The sequence below is a fragment of the Helianthus annuus genome, chromosome 1 (genome assembly GCF_002127325.2).
Source record: "Helianthus annuus cultivar XRQ/B chromosome 1, HanXRQr2.0-SUNRISE, whole genome shotgun sequence".
Taxonomy (NCBI): Eukaryota; Viridiplantae; Streptophyta; class Magnoliopsida; order Asterales; family Asteraceae; genus Helianthus; species Helianthus annuus.
In genome coordinates, this window is record NC_035433.2 from 148,333,360 (window position 1) to 148,358,329 (window position 24,970).

Genomic DNA, 24,970 nt, shown 5'->3' on the forward strand with positions numbered 1-24,970 from the left:
GAAAAGCTATTTTAACTCAAGTATATATATAGTATTGCTATATTTCTTTTCTTTTTTTCATTACAAATACTTCTTTAGAATGCTGATTAGCGGTGTGCAAAACAGTGTATCATGATCCATTTACATGGTGCGTCTAGCGTCTGCCTTGCAGGATGATTTTTTTTTTTTCCTGTTTTTAGTTCCACGCATTTATCTCTCATGGTTTAACTCGTTTTAGTACAACAGTACAAATATATACACACACACATAGTAAATTTAAATCTTGTTAAGAATCAAAGTCTATACAGGTTTTTGTCTAGTCCCTTTTTCATGATATACATATTACTTGCACTCATGTATTCTCAAATGTCTCCTGACGGTGGCATGTTATGACTTTTAGTTATTAATCGACTCCCATTTTGACAACCGGCTGAAGAGATGATCTCAACAATCCTCCCCCAGCAACAGCCACAAGCAGCAACATACAATTATCCTTGTGGAGATCTACTTGAACGTAAGTTCAATGTTTTTTTTGTTTTTTTTTTTTTACTTAAAAGAATCTTGCTAGTACTTATTGTGGGATGAATATATGTTAACTAATTTTGGAAATATGTAGGGGAAAGAAGAAGAGAGTACATTGGTATTTGTGTTCCTCTATATAAAGCATCCATCAAAGGAGATTGGGAGGCTGCAAGCATCATCATTAAGGGATGTGAAAATCTGGTACGGTTTAGTATCACTGAAATTAAGGAAACACCACTTCACCTTGCTGCAAGGGCCAGAAGCCATGTCTTTGTTAGAAATCTTTTGGACATGATGGAAACAGAAGACTTGAAACTGCAGAATGAAGATGGGAACACTGCTTTCTGTTTGGCGGCCACAGCTGGAGACGTTAGAATAGCTAAGATCATGGTTGAGAAGAATCCGGAAGTGCTCACGATCCGTGGTACTGGGAACATGATGCCACTCTATCTTGCTGCTTCTAATAATTGCCATGAAATGGTGAAATATCTCTACTGTGAACCAATGGCAACTGATGGCTTGACAGATGATGATTGGAACAAGGTTTTCTTAAAATGCGCCGAGTGTGAACTTTTTGGTATGTGCTTCAATAGAATGATGTTACATGTTTATTGTTTCATCATATATATGTTCATTTTGTAGGTCCAGGTTTCGGGACCGAAGCTGTGATTTTATGTTTATGTTCAAAGATGGAAGAGATAAGAGAGATGATAACAAACAAACTTTGTATTAATCCGGTAGTAAACATTACAAGTCGGCCCGGTTACATGACAACCGAACTAATACCAAAGAAGTATACATCCGGGGAGAAACCAAGTGGTGATTTCTCCCGGTGAGGTCTCAGACCTCCATTCACTCTCTAGCACACACTTGTGCTCTTACTCTTGTGTTGCAAATGACAAAGTGTTGGTATTTATACCAAAACACAGGCTGCAGGTCGAAGGATCAGACTGACTGGTCGAAACATCATCCTTCGATCAGACAGTCTTCGAAAGATACACACATACCTCGAATAATATCCTTCGAGGTCCATCCTTCGATGGGTATCTTTCGAGCTCATCGAAGGATATTCATAATCCTTCGATGCCTTATCCTTCGACACCAATAACAACACAGCAACTTTGTCTAGCAACACACACACACAGTCAAACCAACAACCCTCTCGTTTGACCACTTCAAACGAGCGGGTCTATACACGTTCGTTTGACCGTTTCACTAACTATTACAAATTCAGCATAAAATAAAACTAATCTATTCGACAAGCATCGGACACAAAATCTGCATCAACAAATTCCCCCTTGTCCGTTGCTGTCGAATGCTGAAAATGCAATTGCAATCAATCTTCAGCCAAGTATTCATCTTCTCTGTGTAGACAAATTCCCCCTTGACCGATGATCCAGGTAAGTAGTATCCTGATGCTCATTGTATAAGATTTCCCCCTCAAAGTACGCGTATCCGTGTTGAGTGTTGTGCAATTTCCTCAAAAGGATCAATTGACCGATCTTCCGCTGATCTTCCAATACTCCAACCGGCATATGATAAAGGTTCCATTCATAAACAACTGCATCAAGTCTTGATCTTCAAGCGTCTGTGCAAAACATTCCACGCAGAACCGTTTGTAACACCAGAAAAACACAAACTCTACCACCTGTGATTGCGTTTAGAATTTTACCGAAGAAATTCAACAAATGAAAATTTTTATCCCCCCATTTCTTTGGCAAAATCTCTAAACCTTAACAGATTCTTTCCACTTCAAAGAAACTGTCGTCAAATATTCACCAATTCCCTCCACCAAGCGGAACTGTTGTGTTTGGCCCATAATAGTCACGTTACCATTTTTCCCATTGCATTGGTAACCGTGACTACCCCACAATTTTTCAAACATCAAGTTTTCATCATCTCTTGTGTTCATCATGCTGCATCACCCCGCGTGTTCCCAAAGCCCGTACGAATTTTGATGTTGAAACTTTGAAGCCCGGTTTGAATAATCCTTGCGAACACCCGACCCGACTCCAAGTGAATTAAATGATTAACCCCAACACACTGTCTGAGCTCATAAAATTCCACAACATCTGGATCCTTCGAAACATCTGCATCAAATGAAAGATAAAGACCAAGACAGCTTCGAAAGATGATCTTTCGTAAGTCTTTCGATCGCATGTCACATATCTTTCGAGCATCTTTCGAGCACATGTCACAGATCTTTCGAGCATCTTTCGAGCACATGTCACAGATCTTTCGAACACCTTTCGAAGTTGGACATGGCTGATCCTTCGTACACTTCAGAGTTGATCCTTCGAAGTCTTTTTGATCCTTCGAAGAACTGATGATCTTTCGAGCACTCCTGTTCATCTTTCGAATCTACTTGATCGAAGGATGATCTTTCGAGATCGAAAGTTATCTTTCGATGGTTCTGACACAAGGACAGAAAGTACGACAGGTTGTTGAAAAGTTGATGTGGTAGGTGACCAACTTTCGCAAATTTCGAAGCATGAAAATTTGAAATTTGAATTTTGTTTGATCCTTCGAAAGCTGCTCAATCTTTCGATGGACAAACAGCATCTTTCGAAATTTGAAGCTGTCAAGAACATCAAGAACACGGAGGACTGTTCATCTGCAGATCTGACGAAAACACTTTGTATACAGTTTTTGATGATGGAAACTTGAAGATTTAGGAGAAAAACATAAAACCCAACACCCGGTTTAGCACAGATCTGGATTTCCGGGTCCAGATCTGGGTTTTTCTCATTTTCACCTTTTTACATCTTGAACAAAAACCCACAAAAATCACAGATCTAGAGCACATGTGACTTAGTAAACGGTTAGTTTTACTAAATCGGGCACCATGGCTCTGATACCAATTGTAGGTCCAAGTTTCGGGACCGAAACTGTGATTTTATGTTTATGTTCAAAGATGGAAGAGATAAGAGAGATGATAACAAACAAACTTTGTATTAATCCGGTAGTAAACATTACAAGTCGGCCCGGTTACATGACAACCGAACTAATACCAAAGAAGTATACATCCGGGGAGAAACCAAGTGGTGATTTCTCCCGGTGAGGTCTCAGACCTCCATTCACTCTCTAGCACACACTTGTGCTCTCACTCTTGTGTTGCAAATGACAAAGTGTTGGTATTTATACCAAAACACAGGCTGCAGGTCGAAGGATCAGACTGACTGGTCGAAACATCATCCTTCGATCAGACAGTCTTCGAAAGATACACACATACCTCGAATGATATCCTTCGAGGTCCATCCTTCGATGGGTATCTTTCGAGCTCATCGAAGGATATTCATAATCCTTCGATGCCTTATCCTTCGACACCAATAACAACACAGCAACTTTGTCTAGCAACACACACACACAGTCAAACCAACAACCCTCTCGTTTGACCACTTCAAACGAGCGGGTCTATACACGTTCGTTTGACCGTTTCACTAACTATTACAAATTCAGCATAAAATAAAACTAATCTATTCGACAAGCATCGGACACAAAATCTGCATCAACACATTTTTCTTTTCCTTTCAATTTGTTCTTCCTTTTTTACAATTGCTAATCAGGACTTAGTCGCCAAGTTAGCTATAATTGAAAAGTATGGGCCATCAATTTCGTTTATAAATGATCTTGATATTGATTATATGAATGTGGAGATTAGTCAAGTAATCAACAGTTTCCATCAAGTTAATCACCCAATCACGCATATATTTACATTTAAATTAAAGATCATCTAGGTATTTTTGTGGTTTTGTTTTTACCAGATCCGAACAAACAACACACCCGGATATTATAAGATTACACAAACGCCAGCTAGTTTTCTTACATTGAATCTTGGATCTAATGTTACTTATAAGTGACCTGTATGAAAAAAAAAAATGAATGCATGGATTGTCCTAATGTATTATTTGTAAAAGGTTTTTGATAAGTGATTAAAGAGTCTTATTTATATTTTTTGCTTTCTCTTGAAACTAATCCTCATCAGCGGATTATAAAATCTTTTGTAGATGTTGCACTACGTATATTGGCCGACCATGAGGAAATAGTCCTCCTTCATGAAGAGAGTATATGGAACGTGTTGTACGTATTGGCTAGAAAGCCATATGCATTTTATGAAATAACACAACCTGTTGTCCACAGAGTCATCAATTCAAGTAAGTGTCCTTCAATATTGCACATTCATCACACGAGTACTTTTAATTATGTTAATAGCGTGTTATAAATTATCTTTCAACATATACAAATAACTCCAAGAGAAATGCATACAAGTCAAAAATACTAAATGTGTCAAGATGCTTCTACTTAGGGGGAGGGGGTGGTCATCACTTGCAAAAATTCCATCGCTCACAACATCCAATCAAGTTCCGCCATGTCATCAACCATTATTCCATCACTCACAACCTTTTTTAGTTGCAATGGTCATCACTCACAACACCCAACAATAAATCCTCACACCCCTTCACATCCATTTATCACTCACAGCTCATCACTCGTTGATTTTATCACGCCAAACCTTCCATCACTCGTTGAATATGTTGGTGGCGCTGGAAAACTTCAAACATCCACACGTGATTATTGCCCCATCACGGAGAAAATGGCACCGCCCCCAGTCCCCATACACATAAAAGAATCTAGTAAAAAGTACTCCCGTAAGTAAAATCCTATAGTAACACAAAAATTACAGTATAGGTAATAAATTGACCTTAAGTTTTATCATATAAAGAAAACTTAAATATTAGGAGATATAATTTATATCTCCTAAGTATACATGTTAATAAATATGTGTATTCTTTTAAAAAGTGACCTAGACGACAGCTATTTGCGTGTCACTACTAATACATTTCCCAGCTATCACTAAATGGCGTACGCTTGTATTATTGGTTTCTTATCCGATTGTTCTTTCAGTTTTTGAAGTCTTTCATTCCAAGGAGGAGCCTTTTTCTGCGAAGGAACGTGATGCCTCACATTTACTAAGAAAACTTTGGAAAAAGTAGTGTTAAAGCCTAAGGATGAAATTGATGTAATACTCCAAGGGCCCGTGTTTAAAATAGCTGAAACTGATCGGCATCCTTCTCAAATACTTTTTGTTGCTGCAGAAATGGGCAACACTAAATTCTTAGTTCAGTTGATTGATGAATATCCTGATCTTATATGGAAGAGAAACGATGATGGACAAACTATCTTTCATATTGCTGCTTTTCATCGCCATGTGTTGGTGCACTTGTGTCTGTACTTTGTCTGTATTCGGTCTGTATGTAACGATGTCCTGATTTGTGTTGTAAGTTGACCAAGTCAACCATCCTCCGGTTTGACTTGGACAACAGATTGTATGTTGAAAGATGTTCTGATCGAAGGATAGCTCCTCGAAGGATGGTGTTAATCCTTCGAGGTGCACAAAAGATATGGTTCGACTGATTAGACCTCGAAGGATGATCCTTCGAGGTCAATGCTCATCTTTCGAACATGTTGTGATCGATAGATGATCCTTCGGACCATCTATCGGATCCTTCGATCTGGCATCATGGGCTGGGTATATATATACCCATGCAGTGTATGTGTGAGTTAGTTCTGCCATTTGCACATCCGAGAGATAGAAAGATTTGAGAGCATTCTGTCCAGAACTCACACACACACTTTGAGAGTTTATAGAACATTTCTGTAAACATTGAGCTTGTAACCGAACCCTCATTGCATTAATACAAGTTGTGTTAATCGGTGAACTTGTGTGTTTGTTTCTCTACTTGCTACTAACTCGGTTTGCTTGCTAGCTTGGATTCCGCACTCGCTAGTAGGTTTGTATAACAAGGTTTAGGTTCGTAATCCTCCGCGAAAAGGGACCTACAAGTGGTATCAGAGCCTCGCTCTTTACCTTGTTTAAAACCGGGTTTTTACAAGTTTTGGTGTGTTGAAACACTTGGTTTTGCACCTGTTTTTACTTAGTTTCTTGCATTTTCTTTGAGTAAAAACGTGTCTAAACTAACCGGGAGTGTTTAAAGTAGGGTTGGGTAACTTGAAAACTTGTTTTTGAGTAACTTTGTGTTTTCCGGCGAAAGCTCCGGTTAAACTTCCGGTGACTGGTTTGAAGATAAGGTTATCCATTTTTGGCATAGTTTATTTCAAATCTTGGTTGGTAAGATTGTTGTCAGCCTGCCATACCCTTTTGCCGAAAGTTGACTTACCAACCAATCACCTTTTCACCAACCTTTCACATCAGATCAGTCTGTGTCAGAGGTCTCGAAAGATATCTTTCGACATCGAAAGACTATCCTTCGACATCTGTCGATCAAGGAAGGCTCGAAAGATTGCTATCCTTCGACCCATCCTTCGAAGTCTGAATCATATCCTTCGAGAAAGGAATCTTTTCGAAAGATAAGTGTCCGAAAGATAGGGATTTATCTCGAAAGATAAGGATCTTTCAAGTGTGAATCTTTCGAGATTTTGAATCTTTCGAAGCCAGTGCTCGAAAGTCAACAGTGGTCCTTCGAACACTGTTGATCATTCGAACAAGTGTGATTTTTCGAAAGTGAGCTATACGAAAGATAAGGATATTTAACTCGAAAGATAAGGATCTTTCAAAGGAGAATCCTTCGAGTTCTTGAATCTTTCGAAATCATTGTTCGAGAGTCAACAGTAATCTTTCGAATACTGTTGATCCTTCGAACAAGGTTATATCTTTCGATTGTGGTCTGTTTGTTGTTAACAAGTTTCTGTGATTTCGGATCCTTCGACCAGGGTCCTTCGACTGGGAGTGATCTTTCGGGTGCTCATCATCCTTCGAGACTTGGACATAGAATTTATTTTTCTTGTTAAAGATGAATCCGAGTTGGTGGGGAAATCCGGCTCCAGACAGTGGAAAATACATAAATACCAGTCAATCTCCATCATGGGCAGAATCTCCGGTATCTACATCCTCACAAACAAATGCCACTCCAGCTGGTCAATGGGCGTTTGTTTCAAATCAAACTCCGAGTATTCAAAGTCTTCTACTAAGCGAAAGTGAAACCGGAAGTTTGAACAGGCCTCCAAAGTTGATGCATCTTAATGAATATCCGGGATGGGTAGATCGTTTCCATACATACATTCTTGGTCAAAATACAGAGTTGTGGTTGCGGTTCACTACGGAATTCGATCAAACTATCGAGGTTGCTGCTTCTTCTACAGCTACATTTGCTGATCTTCCTGATGATCAAAAGAAGACGTATGACTTAGAAATGAAAGCCTACGCTATTCTCACTCAAGCACTGAGCAAGGATATTTATCATCAGTTCGTTAGTTTCAAGACTACGAAGAAGCTGTGGGATGCATTGAAGACAAGAGGAGTAGGTAATGAAGCCACACGTCAACTACGACGAGATCTACTGAAGAAAGAATTCGATGGCTTCACATGTATGGATAAGGAGTCCTTGGGAGATATGACAAGCCGCTTCTATCATCTACTTACTGAGCTGACCAACTTTGAAGTCACAACGACTCCAACAGAGGTGGTAAAGAAGTTTGCCGATGCATTGCCTCCTCAATGGAATAACTTCCTGGAAATCTTGAAGTACAACGGAACGTTGAAAACCACAAATATCAACGATTTCGTGCAGCTTCTGGAGAACAAGGATCAGGAAGAAACGTTGAAGGCAAAGAGAGTTGCAGTGCCACAGAATCCAGAGATGTATTATGGCACCTCCATTTCTTCATCTGCAAAAGCCGGTTCACATGCTCCACTTCAAACGGCGTTTGTCACAAGCACGGATATGTATGGCAATCCAGTGCAAGTTCCTGTAAAGCCGCCTCCAACCACAGATCTGTATGGAAATCCAATACAACCACCTCCTCCTCCTCCTGCTCAACAACCACAATATGCGTGTTATGGAGGAACATCATCTGCTGCAGGTCAACAATCAAAGTCAAGTACAGTACAGCTCGACACGTCAAGCTTCTCTAAAATCAGTGTAGAAGTAGCTAAGGAACACATGGAGCTGCTCAACACTGTAGTGAGCGCGTACTGTGGGTTGATAGAAGGTCAGATTGGAAACATTAATCTGACACAAGAAGATTACAGGCAGATTGATAAGGAAGAGATGGACTTGATGGACATCAAGTGGGCCTTTGCGAGTGCAGTGAGAAGAGCAAAGGATTGGATGGAAAGTACTGGCAGAACCAGCTTGGAAAGCAAGCGAGACACCAAGTATGGGTTCGATAAGCAAGCTGTTAAGTGCTTCAACTGTGGTGAACGGGGTCACTTTAAAAGGGAATGTACAAAGCCAGCACAGCACGGGAATCAAAATCCCTTCAGAAACCGAGGCAACCAGCAGAATCAGAACAGAAACACTGAGCGTTCATTGGTGCCTGCAAATAACCAAACCAACCGAGCACTTGCAGTTCAGGTGGATGAAGGTTGTGACTGGTCAATCCAGTTGGGTGGTGATGCTCCTGATGGAACAGCATGTTTTGCTCAGATTGTGAAAGAGCTAGTTCACACCAGTGGTGGAGAATCTTCTGCCAGTGGTGATGAATCGTCTGAAGATGAAGACTCCTCTGGATACAGTAGGAGCGTTGATGAAGAATCATCCAATTCTGGTGATGATCATGTGGGTGAGACATCTAATGTTTCGGATGATATTGACATTGATGAACTCTTGGGGGAAGCTGTAGCAGAAACTCAAAGAAGATCTATTCTGGTGGATCAGGCTGCTTACTCTTCGTCTTCTCTCCATTCAGCCTTTATGGCTAATGTCGACGGTTCATCAAGTCAGGTATGTGTCGATGAACCCACTGCTATTAACTGTGATGAATGTGATAGATTGCATGCTAGGTGTGCTGATTTGGAAGGAAACATGTCTGAGTTGCAAGCCAAACATGATGCTTTACAAGCTAGTTTGTTTGACTTGCAAGACAAACATAGTTCCTTGAGTGCTGATTGGTGTGACTTGCAAAGCAAGCATGAGGCTTTGCAAGAGAAATATGATGTGACATTCATCCACAATCAGAAGTTGACTGTGGATCTCTCTAAATGCACAGAAGCCAACATGTTTTATGAAAACCATGAAAAGGAATTTAAGTCAGTAATTGAAACATTAAAGAAAGATAAAACTGAACTGACTAAAATGGTTTCAAGAAAACAAACTGATATTAATTTGTATATATCTCGCCTTGAGAGTATGCAAAAAGAGATGGCTTGTGTGAAAACCGAAAGTGATGCGATCCAACTCAAGCTAGACAGTTATTTGAGTTCTAGCTATGTGTTAGATCACATCATTGACGTTCAGAAGGAAAAGAGAGATGTCACATGCATAGGCTACAAGAAGTGTCCACCACCAGTGAGACATAATTATGACGCCATGCCTGATGAAGAGGACAGAGTTTTCTTTGAACCTTCTGTGCCTCTAGATGTTAAGGAGTTTGCTGCAGGACTCGGATACCAAAAGGAAGTATCCTCAGATTCAGATGTGTCAGCAGATACATTTGTGAGTGCTGAACAGAATCAAGATCCTCCAGTTGTGATTGAGGATGCTGATTCGTCTGATGATGAATCTGACGATACTGTCCCAGCAAAGTCTGATGCGGTAGTCAAAAATGAGGACATACCTCTTGAGAATCACATTCTATGTGATCCCCCTGTCAAACCCGCTAAGACTGTTGCAACTGAGTCCTCGTCTGCAGAAGAGCCGGAGAGTGTGAATTTGCTGTACACTCTAGTTGGTGATGATAAAATTTACTCAGACAAAGATTTTCCCATTAAGAATGTTAATCAATCCTTAATCTGCAAAGTCTTTGAGAATTCGACGAGTAAGTTCTTGGGAAAGGCAGGACCTAAAGTTACAGTTACACAGTGTCCTGCTATTCCAAAAGCTGAAATTCGAAAACAATTTGGTAACAAGAAATTACCAACAGTGCCAACACAGCAGAATCACACCAAACCCAAAGGTAAAACACCGGCTCAAGCTAACAAGAAGCCGAACCAAAAGAAGAAGAAAAAGGTTAACTTTGTGAAATCGACGGGAACGGACAAAATTGAAAAGTTTGAAAATCAATCTAACTTAGATTTTGTCAAGAAAGCTATTGTCGAGAAAAGAAATGAACCAAGTAGTTCAAAACCTAGTACCTCGGGTTCACAAAGTTCAACATCATCGGCTAGACGATCACATGATTCTTCGGGGTTTGTAGAACGAAGATCATGTTTTGAGTGTGGAACCATTGGGCATATTATTAGAAACTGCCCATATCTTCATAAACAAAAAGGAAAGGTTGATGATCCCCGTGGCAAAACTGACCGTAAGCCAACAGTTTCCACAAAACAAGATCCCCGACTTGTAAAAGAAAGGGAAAAGAAACAGAAAAGGCAACAGGTCAAGAAAATTGAAAAAGCAATTAAAACTGATGTGGTTCAAAAACAATCTGTTGTTGTAAAACCAGAAAATTCTAAAACTTCAAATCATCAAGAAGTTAAAATTTTAAAGAAAAACACTGGTGAAACCAAACAGACTTGGAAACCTAAATCGGTTACTGAATCAGGGGGACCATCACAATTCACCAACCATCAAAGACAAGAAGTTATTGTCATTGATGAAAATGGAAGACCCAAGACCACAATGGCTTGGGTCCCCATCTCCAACTAATTCATTTGAGTTCATGTGCAGGGTGCTTCAGGAGGAACTATCAGTAGTCATTGGATTGTTGATAGTGGGGCATCCAGGCACATGACGGGCGACATGAAGCTTCTCTACGACGTTAAATCTATTAGAGGAGGTTATGTTGCTTTTGCTGGAGATAAAGGTGGATACATTACAGGTGAAGGAATGATATCTAACGGGATTGTCAGCTTTGACAAGATCAATTTTGTGCAACAACTTGATCACAATCTTCTTAGTGTTTCTCAAATTTGTGACAAGAAATTTTCAGTACACTTTGATGCTAATGGATGTTATGTGCTGAAACCCGGCTTCAAAATTCCAAAAGAATGGATTCTCTTGTCGGCTCCAAGGATAAATGATCTGTACGTCCTTGACATGAGCCAAGCTATTACAACGTCTGCACAAGCAACTTGTTTCGTTTCTAAAGCCACAGAAAAAGACACTATCTCTTGGCACAGACGAATGGGTCACATTCACTTACGCAAAATGAATCATTTGGTTTCAAATGAATTGGTGAATGGTGTTCCCCTCAAAAAATTCCATCTTCAAGACGTCTGTGTTTCGTGCCAGAAAGGAAAACAAACAAAGAAGAAGCACCCTACAAAGAAGATCAACACGGTGGCAGTTCCTCTTGAACGCTTGCACATGGATTTGTTCGGTCCTGTCAAGCACAAGAGTATTCGGGGTGACCAATACTGCCTCGTGGTTACTGATGATTATTCAAGATTTTCTTGGGTTGCGTTCATGGCACACAAGAGTGAAACCTTTGGTATTATCAAAAACTTGATCATTCAGATTGAGAATTTGTATAAGTTGAAGGTTAGGCGGATACGTAGCGACAATGGTACTGAATTTAAGAATCATTCCATGGCGGAGTTCTGCACTTCAAAGGGTATTCTTCATGAGTTTAGTGCAGCTTATACTCCTCAACAGAATGGTGTCGCTGAACGTAAGAACCGCACATTGATCGAGACTGCTAGGACAATGTTGGTAGAGTCACAGTTGCCCATTCCATTCTGGACTGAAGCTGTGGCCTCTGCATGTTACACATTGAACAGAGTCCTTACAGTCAAAAGACACAACAAGACCTGCTTTGAGCTTCTTCAAAAACGGAAACCAGATTTGTCTTATCTAGAACCGTTTGGAGCTCCATGCACGATCATCGATCCTAATGGAAAGTTTGGGGCAAGAGCAATTGATGGATACTTTCTTGGGTATGCCACCCCTAACTTACGAGTCTGGAATCTAGAGACTAAAAGGGTTGAGGAATGGTCTGAGGTCAGAGTACAAAGGCACACCTTGCCAGTCAAAAATCCGGGTCAACCTTGGATGTTTGAGTACGATGACTTTTTTCAATTCGATCAATGTTGAAGCCGTTGAAGAAAATGCTGCGGCTAGGATGTTTTTCGAGAGTGACAATGCAACAGTTTCACCGGTGGTTCGTCCAATTCTTGTTAATCAAGAACCATCTTCTTCGGTGAACAACAATACTCTCAACAATGAGGATTTTCATGATGCAAACGAATTGAACGAATCTTCAGAGGATGATGAATTTCTAGATGCAGATCAAGAAGCTCCTACAACAGCAGTTCATGGTACTTCAGAGGGTACTCCTCCAGTGGATACACATAGAACAGCTGAGACTACTGCATCATCCTCTTCGTCAATTCCGGGCCTTGAATTGGTTGTTGATCTTAACCTCAACAATCTGGGTATAAATGTTCCAGTTCCAGATAATCCAGAAACAAGGATTCATAATACCCATCCTCAACAAAACATCATTGGAAATGTGCAAAGTGGCGTACAAACAAGAAACATGTTGCGAAACAACAACAATGCAGGCTTGTATGCAGCTATTCGAGAATCCGGGCAACAAAACGACTGGTCCTTCGCGTGTTATGTCTCACAAGAAGAACCAAGAACGTGGAAAGAAGCCTTGAAAGATAATGCTTGGGTTGAAGCAATGCAGGAAGAACTGCAACAATTCCAGAAGCTGGGTGTCTGGAAACTAGTAGAGAAACCTGCTGGATACAAGAAGATTGGTACCCGTTGGGTTTTCAAATGCAAAAAGGATGACCGCGGAGTTGTTATCCGAAACAAAGCTCGTTTAGTCGTTCAAGGTTTTCGTCAGATTGAAGGGATCGACTACAACGAAGTCTATGCACCAGTGGCACGTCTCGAAGCAATTCGAATCTTTCTAGCCTATGCGTCCTTCAAAGGATTCAAGGTCTATCAGATGGACGTGAAAAGTGCATTTTTACACGGTGTGGTTGAAGAAGAGGTGTACGTCGAGCAGCCTCCAGGTTTTGAAGATCCTATCCATCCCGATCGGGTTTGGTTGCTCAACAAAGCTCTTTATGGTCTTCATCAAGCACCACGAGCTTGGTATGCAACCTTATCTCACTATCTGCTGGAGAACGGTTTTCGCAGAGGTCTTATCGACTGTACTCTTTTCATCAAAGAACAAGATGGAGATCTTCTTCTGGTACAGGTATACGTTGATGATATTATTTTTGGTTCTACTAATGATGTCTTGTGTAGGGAATTCGAGCGCATCATGCAGGATAAATTCGAGATGAGTGCTATGGGGGAAATGACCTTCTTCTTGGGCCTACAAGTACAACAAACGGAGTCTGGGATATTCATCCATCAGACTAAATATGTTGGTGACATCTTGAGCCGGTTCCAGATGTCTGATGCAACGCCCATTGGTACCCCATTGCCAACTAATCACGGAATTACTCCAGACTTGAAGGGAGAAGCTGTTAGCCCTTCAATCTATCGCGCAATGATTGGATCTCTTATGTACCTCACAGCATCAAGGCCAGACATAATGTACCCAACGTGCCTGCTTGCTAGATATCAAGTTAATCCGAAGGCCTCACATCTTGCTGCTGTTAAAAGGATTTTTCGTTATTTGAAGGCGTACCCTGACACCGGTCTGTGGTACCCTAGGGATAATAACTTTGAATTGGTAGCTTTCAGTGATTCTGATTTTGGCGGATGCAAAATCGACGGCAAATCCACAACGGCTGGATGTCAGTTCTTAGGAAATCGCCTAGTCACATGGCAGTGCAAGAAGCAGACGTGTGTAGCTACATCAACATGCGAAGCTGAATACATTGCTGCCTCAAGTTGTTGCTCCCAAGTTCTTTGGATCCAACAACAGATGCGGGACTACGGTTTTGAATTCCTAACTACTCCTATTTACGTTGATAATTCTGCTGCTTTAGATATCAGTAGAAATCCTGTGCAGCATTCAAAGACCAAACACATCGAAATCAAATATCACTTCATACGTGATTGCTTTGAGAAAAGGCTAATCGATGTTGTTAAGGTCCACACCGATGACCAACGTGCCGACTTATTTACCAAAGCTTTTGACAAATCAAGATTTGACTTTTTATTATTGGTAAACGGCATTAAGGTCAAGCAAGAGTAAAACCAACATCGGAAAATCATTTTTGTAAATATCTTTGTGTGTTTTTAAATTTATCTTAGTTTATTGATTTTAGGGGGAGTAAATCCAAAAATCTGAAAATCCAAAAACATCGAAAAATTTCAAAAACACAAAAACAATAGAAAAACAAAAATGAGTTTCCTGGCGAGCAAAAGAGAAAATGATAGTACATCAGTGGTCTATCCAAACCTCTTTAAACCTTAAATGAAAAACGATAAGCAGCTCTATATAAGATGTATCGGTAGGCTCACAATCATTTTAAAGTGTGCAGGGTGATATAAATCTTAATCGACTGAAGACCAGGTGGGAACCATTCATTGGCATATGGTCTTAGTACCGAAATTTCGTTTGATAGATTGCCGAGGTTCTGAGATATTCGGTCTTTATGCTGCTTATCATCTGGGTATCATGGTTGTATCTTTTACCGAAAAATAACGGGGACGCAAGTCTAGATCTTCCATGATACTATACATACGTGTACATATATACATACTGCATTCGACCTCAATAAGTGATAAACAATCACATGTCCAATCAAATAAGTGATAAAATATCACATTTATCCGGGTGTCAAGTCCGTCTCTCTGCTGTACGGAAGTACTGACCTGTTCACGGACTTGCACCTGTGCCCTCATGCATACGAAAATCAAGTTCCTCATCAATAAGTGATTATATCACATAGGGCTTGTTTTCAAATCAAAATAAGTGAGTATCTCACAATTTATACGGTCAAACAGATGATAATCGGTATACTCACCGGTAAGATGAACTCTCGTGCATACCTTGATACGGGAATGTGTCATGATGTGGATGAACACCGGTTGGTAAGTATAAATCATACCTTAACGTATCCTCTAAACATGATTACATCTGATAAGTTGAGCTTAAGTGGACAACAATACCGATAATTGTTATAGGATGCTTATCTTAATGTTAACTAACTGAACAACAAGAGTGTTTTGGCATGACCGTACACTGATATGATTCTCTTACCCTCGAAACTCGCAAAAAGAATGTTTGTATATATTTATTTATTTACTGCTTAACTTTTATTATTTCTTTTAAACAGTTTCGTCGTTTGGTGCATATCAGCACGACATTAGCGGTGATGTCGTTTGATAACACTCAAAGGATTTTAAATTGTTGTCTTTTACTTTCAAAAATACCAAAAAGATTTTAAGAGTGTTTTAATATAAACTTTATAAAAGCCAAAAAGATTTTATTTCTGCTTTATTTTCGATCGTACGATGTTGGAGCTCAAGTCTTCGTTACCTGAAACCTGACTGAAAACCGAACTGACTAAATCTTCATAAACGGTCAAAAATTTGCATGTTTGAAAGTTAAAAACTAAAATTGACAAATTTTAAACTTTCAGACTGTCGGACGGTGTTTGATTGTGACATGGTCATTCGTGTGTCATTTGTTTATACTATATTCCAAGCAGTTGTTCTCATTATGCGTTTAGATTTCTTGCATGTGCAGATTCTAAAGGCTAGGAGAACATGGTCGATGACAAGCATTGGAATGAAGACACGACGAGAAGGCGCTCAAGTGATGAAGATGATCGAGTTGCCGCTGGCCATCGTCAACACCACAAGGATCTCACTTCATAAAGATAAAGTCTTTTCACGAGCATAACTCTAGGGGGAGCTTATGTTAAGGGGGAGTTTGTCAACACACTTCCTACATGATACGGGTAGTTTGTTGATACACTCTCTGCTTTCAAGACGTGAAGACTTTGAAGATCCTCCGACATTGAAGACTTGAAAGGACATCAGAGTTTTGAGAACTCGAAGACCCAAGACCGTCGAAGTTCGAGACGAGTCTACAACCATAGCAGATAAAGACAAAGCTACAGCCAAGGGGGAGTTTGTTGGTGCACTTGTGTCTGTACTTTGTCTGTATTCGGTCTGTATGTAACGATGTCCTGATTTGTGTTGTAAGTTGACCAAGTCAACCATCCTCCGGTTTGACTTGGACAACAGATTGTATGTTGAAAGATGTTCTGATCGAAGGATAGCTCCTCGAAGGATGGTGTTAATCCTTCGAGGTGCACAAAAGATATGGTTCGACTGATTAGACCTCGAAGGATGATCCTTCGAGGTCAATGCTCATCTTTCGAACATGTTGTGATCGATAGATGATCCTTCGGACCATCTATCGGATCCTTCGATCTGGCATCATGGGCTGGGTATATATATACCCATGCAGTGTATGTGTGAGTTAGTTCTGCCATTTGCACATCCGAGAGATAGAAAGATTTGAGAGCATTCTGTCCAGAACTCACACACACACTTTGAGAGTTTATAGAACATTTCTGTAAACATTGAGCTTGTAACCGAACCCTCATTGCATTAATACAAGTTGTGTTAATCGGTGAACTTGTGTGTTTGTTTCTCTACTTGCTACTAACTCGGTTTGCTTGCTAGCTTGGATTCCGCACTCGCTAGTAGGTTTGTATAACAAGGTTTAGGTTCGTAATCCTCCGCGAAAAGGGACCTACACCATGAAAGTATCTACAGTTTATTATATGAGATAGGATCAATGAAGGATACCGTAACTCAAATCAGAGACAAAGAGGGTAATAATATATTGCATTCAGTTGCAATGAATTCAGGGAAAAACCCACAGGATAACGCGTGGGGAGCTGCATATCAAATGCGGCATGAATTACTATGGTTTAAGGTACATATTTCTTCCAAGGCTAAAGATGGCACCAAAAGTGGTCTTCTGGTGGTAGTAATTATGAAATTTTGTAATAGCCGATACTTAACAATCTCATATGTTTTGTGCAGGAAGTATCTTTAATGGTTCCACCTCAATCCAAAGAAATGAAGAATGCACAGGGCCTCACACCATCAGAACTGTTCACTAATAACCACAAAGCTCTAGCTTTAGAAGGTGAGGCACTGATAAAAGGTACAATTGGCCAATCCATGGTGGCTGCTACACTTATATCCACGATTGGATTTTCAGTTGTTTTTACAATTCCAGGTGGATATAACCAAAACAACGGTTTTCCTATATTCCTCCAAAACAAAGTCTTCACGCTATTTATCATACTGGATGCCATTTCTTTTCTCTTATCTTCATTTTCAATCATCACGTTCTTAACCATCATGGTTACTAGTTATGGTCAAAATGATTTTGTGGAAACACTACCACAAAATTTATTATTGGGTCAAGCAACACTTATTCTCTCGATATTTACGACTATGATAGCTTTTATTGCAAGCTTTTTTGTTCTGTACCATAGTAGTTTGTCAATTGTTATTGCCTTACTAGCTACTATACCAGCCATGTTGCTCTCTAAGCAACAATATCATGTAGCCGCAAAAGTGTCTCGCTTGTACAAACCATGGCATCACTTTCATCCAAATTTGAGGCATGTGCTTCACTATCAGAACCCAAGGTTTTAGAAGTTGTTATGGTATGTATTGAATATGAATTTGCATTTGATTAATATCACTAAAACATCCATGTTGTCTATGTGAAGGATTATGTGTTATTTTACTTTTGAAGCTTATGGGTATAATTCATTAATTTGTTAGATGAGCATAAAAGAGTTTGACATAAGTACTTATAGTTGTAGCTTATTGAGTTGTCTATAGGGATGAGTTTTATGTTTTGGAGTATGGCGATTTATCGTTAGGTGTTTTGGGTGGTTGATTACCACCATTTAAAAATCAAGATCAATAGTCATAGCCGTTATATAAATACATATGTTCATTCAAAATTAAAATGGGCACAGGGTTAGATCAATAGTCATAGCCCTTGACCACATCACCCCTAGGGGCGTTAAGGGGACAGGCAAACCCGTGCAACAGCGGCCAACGGAACCACCTCATGTGGAGTGGGGGTGTAGGTCCCTTTCCGCGGAGGATAACGAACCTAAACCTTGTTATACAAACCTACTAGCGAGTGCGGAATCCAAGCTAGCAAGCAAACCGAGTTAGTAGCAAGTAGAGAAACAAACACACAAGTTCACCGATTAACACAACTTGTATTGATGCAATGAGGGTTCGGTTACAAGCTCAATGTTTACAAATCTAACATGTAAACTCTCAAGTGTGTGTGTGTGAGTTCCGACAGAATGCTCTCAAAGAAACTCTCTATCTCTCGGTGCAAATGGCAGAACTAACTCACACTCAACACATGCATGGGTATATATACCCAGCTCAGCAGGTCTGCTCGAAGGATTCGACAGATGGTCCGAAGGATCATCTGTCGACCACATGTTACACGAAAGATCAGCATGGACCTCGAAGGATCATCCTTCGAGGTCTAATGGTCGAACCATGGTCGAACCATATCTTTCGATCACCTCGAAGGATCAGGTGTATCCTTCGAGGCTATCCTTCGATCAGAACCTCTTTCAACTGTTGTCCAAGTCAAACCGGAGGATGGTTGACTTGGTCAACTTACAACACAAATCAGGACATCGTTTATATCAGACCGAATACAGACAAAGTACAGACACAAGTGCACCAACAAACTCCCCCTTGGCTGTAGCTTTGTCTTTGTCTTCCAATAAATGTAGACTCGTCTTGAACTTCGACGGTCTTTGGTCTTCGAGTTCTCAAAACTCTGATGTCCTTCCAGGTCTTCAAAGTCGGAGGATCTTCAAAGTCTTCACGTCTTGAAAGCAGAGAGTGTATCAACAAACTACCCGTATCATGTAGGAAGTGTGTTGACAAACTCCCCCTTAACATAAGCTCCTCCTTGAGTTATGCTCGTGAAATACTTTAACTTTATGGAGTAAGATCCTTGTGGTGTTGATGATGGCCAACGGCAACTCGATCATCTTCATTCATTGAGCGCCTTCTCGTCGTGTCTTCATTCCAAAGCTCGTCATCAACCATGTTCTCCCAGCCTTTAGAATCTGCACATGCAAGAAATCTAAACGCATAATGAGAACAACTGCTTGGAATATAGTTAACATAAACACATGACACACGAATGACCATGTCATAATCAAACACCGTCCGACAGTTTGAAAGTTTAAATTTGTCAATTTTAGTTTTAACTTTCAAACATGCAAATTTTTGACCGTTTATGAAGATTTAGTCAATTCGGTTTTCGTTCAGGTTTCAGGCAACGAAGACTTGAGCTCCAACATCGTACGATCGAAAATAAGGCAGAAATAAAATCTTTTTGGCTTTTATAAAGTTTATATTAAAACAAGCCTAAAATCTTTTTGGTATTTTTGAAATTAAAATACAACAATTTAAAATCCTTTGAGTGTTATCAAACGACATCACCGCTAATGTCGTGCTGATATGCACCAAACGACGAAACTGTTTAAAAGAAATAATAAAAGTTAAGCAGTAAATAAATATATACAGACATTCTTTTTGCGAGTTTCGAGGGTAAGAGAATCATATCAGTGTACGGTCATGCCAAAACACTCTTGTTGTTCAGTTAGTTAACATTAAGATAAGCATCCTATAACAATTATCGGTATTGTTGTCCACTTAAGCTCAACTTATCAGATGTAATCATGTTTAGAGGATACGTTAATGTATGATTTATACTTACCGACCGGTGTTCATCCACATCACGACACATTCCCGTATCAAGGTATGCACGAGAGTTCATCTTACCGGTGAGTATACCGATTATCATCTGTTTGACCGTATAAATTGTGAGATACTCACTTATTTTGAATTGAAAACAAGCCCTATGTGATATAATCACTTATTGATGAGGAACTTGATTTTCGTATGCATGAGGGCACAGGTGCAAGTCCGTGAACAGGTCAGTACTTCCGTACAGCAGAGAGACGAACTTGACACCCGGAAGAATTTGATATTTTATCACTTATTTGTTTTGGACATGTGATTGTTTATCACTTATTGAGGTCGAATGTAGTATGCAATATGTACACGTATGTATAGTATCATGGAAGATCTAGACTTGCGTCCCCGTTATTTTTCGGTAAAAGATACAACCATGATACCCAGATGATAAGCAGCATAAAGACCGAATATCTCAGAACCTCGGCAATCTATCAAACGAAATTTCGGTACTAAGACCATATGCCAATGAATGGTTCCCACCTGATCTTCAGTCGATTAAGATTTATATCACCCTGCACACTTTAAAATGATTGTGAGCCTACCGATACATCTTATATAGAGCTGCTTATCGTTTTTCATTAAAGGTTTAAAGAGGTTTGGATAGACCACTGATGTACTATCATTTTCTCTTTTGCTCTCCAGGAAACTCATTTTTGTTTTTCTATTGTTTTTGTGTTTTTGAAATTTTTCGATGTTTTTGGATTTTCAGATTTTTGGATTTACTCCCCCTAAAATCAATAAACTAAGATAAATTTAAAAACACACAAAGATATTTACAAAAATGATTTTCCGATGCTGGTTTTACTCTTGCTTGACCTTAATGCCGTTTACCAGTAATAAAAAGTCAAATCTTGATTTGTCAAAAGCTTTGGTAAATAAGTCGGCACGTTGGTCATCGGTGTGGACCTTAACAACATCGATTAGCCTTTTCTCAAAGCAATCACGTATGAAGTGATATTTGATTTCGATGTGTTTGGTCTTTGAATGCTGCACAGGATTTCTAGTGATATCTAAAGCAGCAGAATTATCAACGTAAATAGGAGTAGTTAGGAATTCAAAACCGTAGTCCCGCATTTGTTGTTGAATCCAAAGAACTTGGGAGCAACAACTTGAGGCAGCAATGTATTCAGCTTCGCATGTTGATGTAGCTACACACGTCTGCTTCTTGCACTGCCATGTGACTAGGCGATTTCCTAAAAACTGACATCCAGCCGTTGTGGATTTGCCGTCGATTTTGCATCCGCCAAAATCAGAATCACTGAAAGCTACCAATTCAAAGTTATTATCCCTAGGGTACCACAGACCGGTGTCAGGGTACGCCTTCAAATAACGAAAAATCCTTTTAACAGCACCAAGATGTGAGGCCTTCGGGTTAACTTGATATCTGGCAAGCAGGCACGTCGGGTACATTATGTCTGGCCTTGATGCTGTGAGGTACATAAGAGATCCGATCATAGCGCGATAGATTGAAGGGCTAACAACTTCTCCCTTTAAGTCTGGAGTAATTCCGTGATTAGTTGGCAATGGGGTACCAATGGGCGTTGCATCAGACATCTGGAACCGGCTCAAGATGTCACCAACATATTTAGTCTGATGGATGAATATCCCAGACTCCGTTTGTTGTACTTGTAGGCCCAAGAAGAAAGTCATTTCCCCCATAGCACTCATCTCGAATTTATCCTGCATAATGCGCTCGAATTCCCTACACAAGACATCATTAGTAGAACCAAAAATAATATCATCAACGTATACCTGTACCAGAAGAAGATCTCCATCTTGTTCTTTGATGAAAAGAGTACAGTCGATAAGACCTCTACGAAAACCGTTCTCCAGCAGATAGTGAGATAAGGTTGCATACCAAGCTCGCGGTGCTTGATGAAGACCATAAAGAGCTTTGTTGAGCAACCAAACCCGATCGGGATGGATAGGATCTTCAAAACCTGGAGGCTGTTCGACGTACACCTCTTCTTCAACCACACCATGTAAAAATGCACTTTTCACGTCCATCTGATAGACCTTGAATCCTTTGAAGGACGCATAGGCTAGAAAGATTCGAATTGCTTCGAGACGTGCCACTGGTGCATAGACTTCGTTGTAGTCGATCCCTTCAATCTGACGAAAACCCTGAACGACTAAACGTGCTTTGTTTCGGATAACAACTCCGCGGTCATCCTTTTTGCATTTGAAAACCCAACGGGTACCAATCTTCTTGTATCCAGCAGGTTTCTCTACGAGTTTCCAGACACCCAGCTTCTGGAATTGTTGCAGTTCTTCCTGCATTGCTTCAACCCAAGCATTATCTTTCAAGGCTTCTTTCCACGTTCTTGGTTCTTCTTGTGAGACATAACACGCGAAGGACCAGTCGTTTTGTTGCCCGGATTCTCGAATAGCTGCATACAAGCCTGCATTGTTGTTGTTCCGCAACATGTTTCTTGTTTGTACGCCACTTTGCACATTTCCAATGATGTTTTGTTGAGGATGGGTATTATGAATCCTTGTTTCTGGATTATCTGGAACTGGAACATTTATACCCAGGTTGTTAAGATTAAGATCAACAACCAATTCAAGACCCGGAATTGACGAAGAGGATGATGCAGTAGTCTCAGCTGTTCTATGTGTATCCACTGGAGGAGTACCCTCTGAAGTACCATGAACTGCTGTTGTAGGAGCTTCTTGATCTGCATCTAGAAATTCATCATCCTCTGAAGATTCATTCAATTCGTTTGCATCATGAAAATCCTCATTGTTGAGAGTATTATTGTTCACCGAAGAAGATGGTTCTTGATTCACAAGAATCGGACGAACCACCGGTGAAACTGTTGCATTGACACTCTCGAAAAACATCCTAGCCGCAGCATTTTCTTCAGCGGCTTCAACATTGATCGAATTGAAGAAGTCATCATACTCAAACATCCAAGGTTGACCCGGATTTTTGACTGGCAAGGTATGCCTTTGTACTCTGACCTCAGACCATTCCTCGACCCTTTTAGTCTCTAGATTCCAGACTCGTAAGTTAGGGGTGGCATACCCAAGAAAGTATCCATCAATGGCTCTTGCCCCAAACTTTCCATTAGGATCGATGATTGTGCATGGAGCTCCAAACGGTTCTAGATAAGACAAATCTGGTTTCCGTTTTTGAAGAAGCTCGAAGCAGGTCTTGTTGTGTCTTTTGACTGTAAGGACTCTGTTCAATGTGTAACATGCAGAGGCCACAGCTTCAGTCCAGAATGGAATGGGTAGCTGCGACTCTACCAACATTGTCCTAGCAGTCTCGATCAATGTGCGGTTCTTACGTTCAGCGACACCATTCTGTTGAGGAGTATAAGCTGCACTAAACTCATGAAGAATACCCTTTGAAGTGCAGAACTCCGTCATGGAATGATTTTTAAATTCAGTACCATTGTCGCTACGTATCCGCCTAACCTTCAACTTATACAAATTCTCAATCTGAATGATCAAGTTTTTGATGATGCCAAAGGTTTCACTCTTGTGTGCCATGAACGCAACCCAAGAAAATCTTGAATAATCATCAGTAACCACGAGGCAGTATTGATCACCCCGAATACTCTTGTGCTTGACAGGACCGAACAAATCCATGTGCAAACGTTCAAGAGGAATTGCCACTGTGTTGATCTTCTTTGTAGGGTGCTTTTTCTTTGTTTGCTTTCCTTTCTGGCACGAAACACAGATGTCTTGAAGATGGAAATTTTTGAGGGGAACACCATTCACCAATTCATTTGAAACCAAATGATTCATTTTGCGTAAGTGAATGTGACCCATTCGTCTGTGCCAAGAGATAGTGTCTTTTTCTGTGGCTTTTGAAACGAAACAAGTTGCTTGTGCAGACGTAGTAATAGCCTGGCTCATGTCAAGGACGTACAGATCATTTATCCTTGGAGCCGACAAGAGAATCCATTCTTTTGGAATTTTGAAGCCGGGTTTCAGCACATAACATCCATTAGCATCAAAGTGTACTGAAAATTTCTTGTCACAAATTTGAGAAACACTAAGAAGATTGTGATCAAGTTGTTGCACAAAATTGATCTTGTCAAAGCTGACAATCCCGTTAGATATCATTCCTTCACCTGTAATGTATCCACCTTTATCTCCAGCAAAGGCAACATAACCTCCTCTAATAGATTTAACGTCGTAGAGAAGCTTCATGTCGCCCGTCATGTGCCTGGATGCCCCACTATCAACAATCCAATGACTACTGATAGTTCCTCCTGAAGCACCCTGCACATGAACTCAAATAAATTAGTTGGAGATGGGGACCCAAGCCATTGTGGTCTTGGGTCTTCCATTTTCATCAATGACAATAACTTCTTGTCTTTGATGGTTGGTGAATTGTGATGGTCCCCCTGATTCAGTAACCGTTTTTGGTTTCCAAGTCTGTTTGGTTTCACCAGTGTTTTTCTTTAAAATTTTAACTTCTTGATGATTTGAAGTTTTAGAATTTTCTGGTTTTACAACAACAGATTGTTTTTGAACCGTATCGGTTTTAATCGCTTTTTCTATCTTTTTGACCTGTTGGCGTTTCTGTTTCTTTTCCCTTTCTTTTACAAGGCGGGGATCTTGTTTTGTGGAAACAGTTTGCTTACGGTCAGCTTTGCCACGGGGATCATCAACCTTTTCCTTTTGTTTATGAAGATATGGGCAGTTTCTAATAATGTGCCCAATGGTTCCACACTCAAAACATGATCTTCGTTCTACAAACCCCGAAGAATCATGTGATCGTCTAGCCGATGATGTTGAACTTTGTGAACCCGAGGTACTAGGTTTTGAACTGCTTGGTTCATTTCTTTTCT

General features: G+C 40.2%; 1 protein-coding gene across 1 annotated transcript; it reads left to right on the plus strand.

The window, feature by feature from the left end:
• The first annotated feature begins 409 nt into the window (after positions 1 to 409).
• LOC110934039 lies at positions 410 to 18,002 on the plus strand. The gene is made up of 8 exons (XM_022177236.2): positions 410 to 493; positions 596 to 1,078; positions 1,144 to 1,166; positions 4,068 to 4,166; positions 4,266 to 4,346; positions 4,487 to 4,655; positions 17,123 to 17,268; positions 17,379 to 18,002. The coding sequence occupies exons 1-8, from the start codon at positions 418 to 420 to the stop codon at positions 18,000 to 18,002; spliced, it is 1,701 nt and encodes a 566-aa protein (XP_022032928.2). The 5' UTR covers positions 410 to 417.
• The last annotated feature ends 6,968 nt before the right edge of the window (positions 18,003 to 24,970 follow it).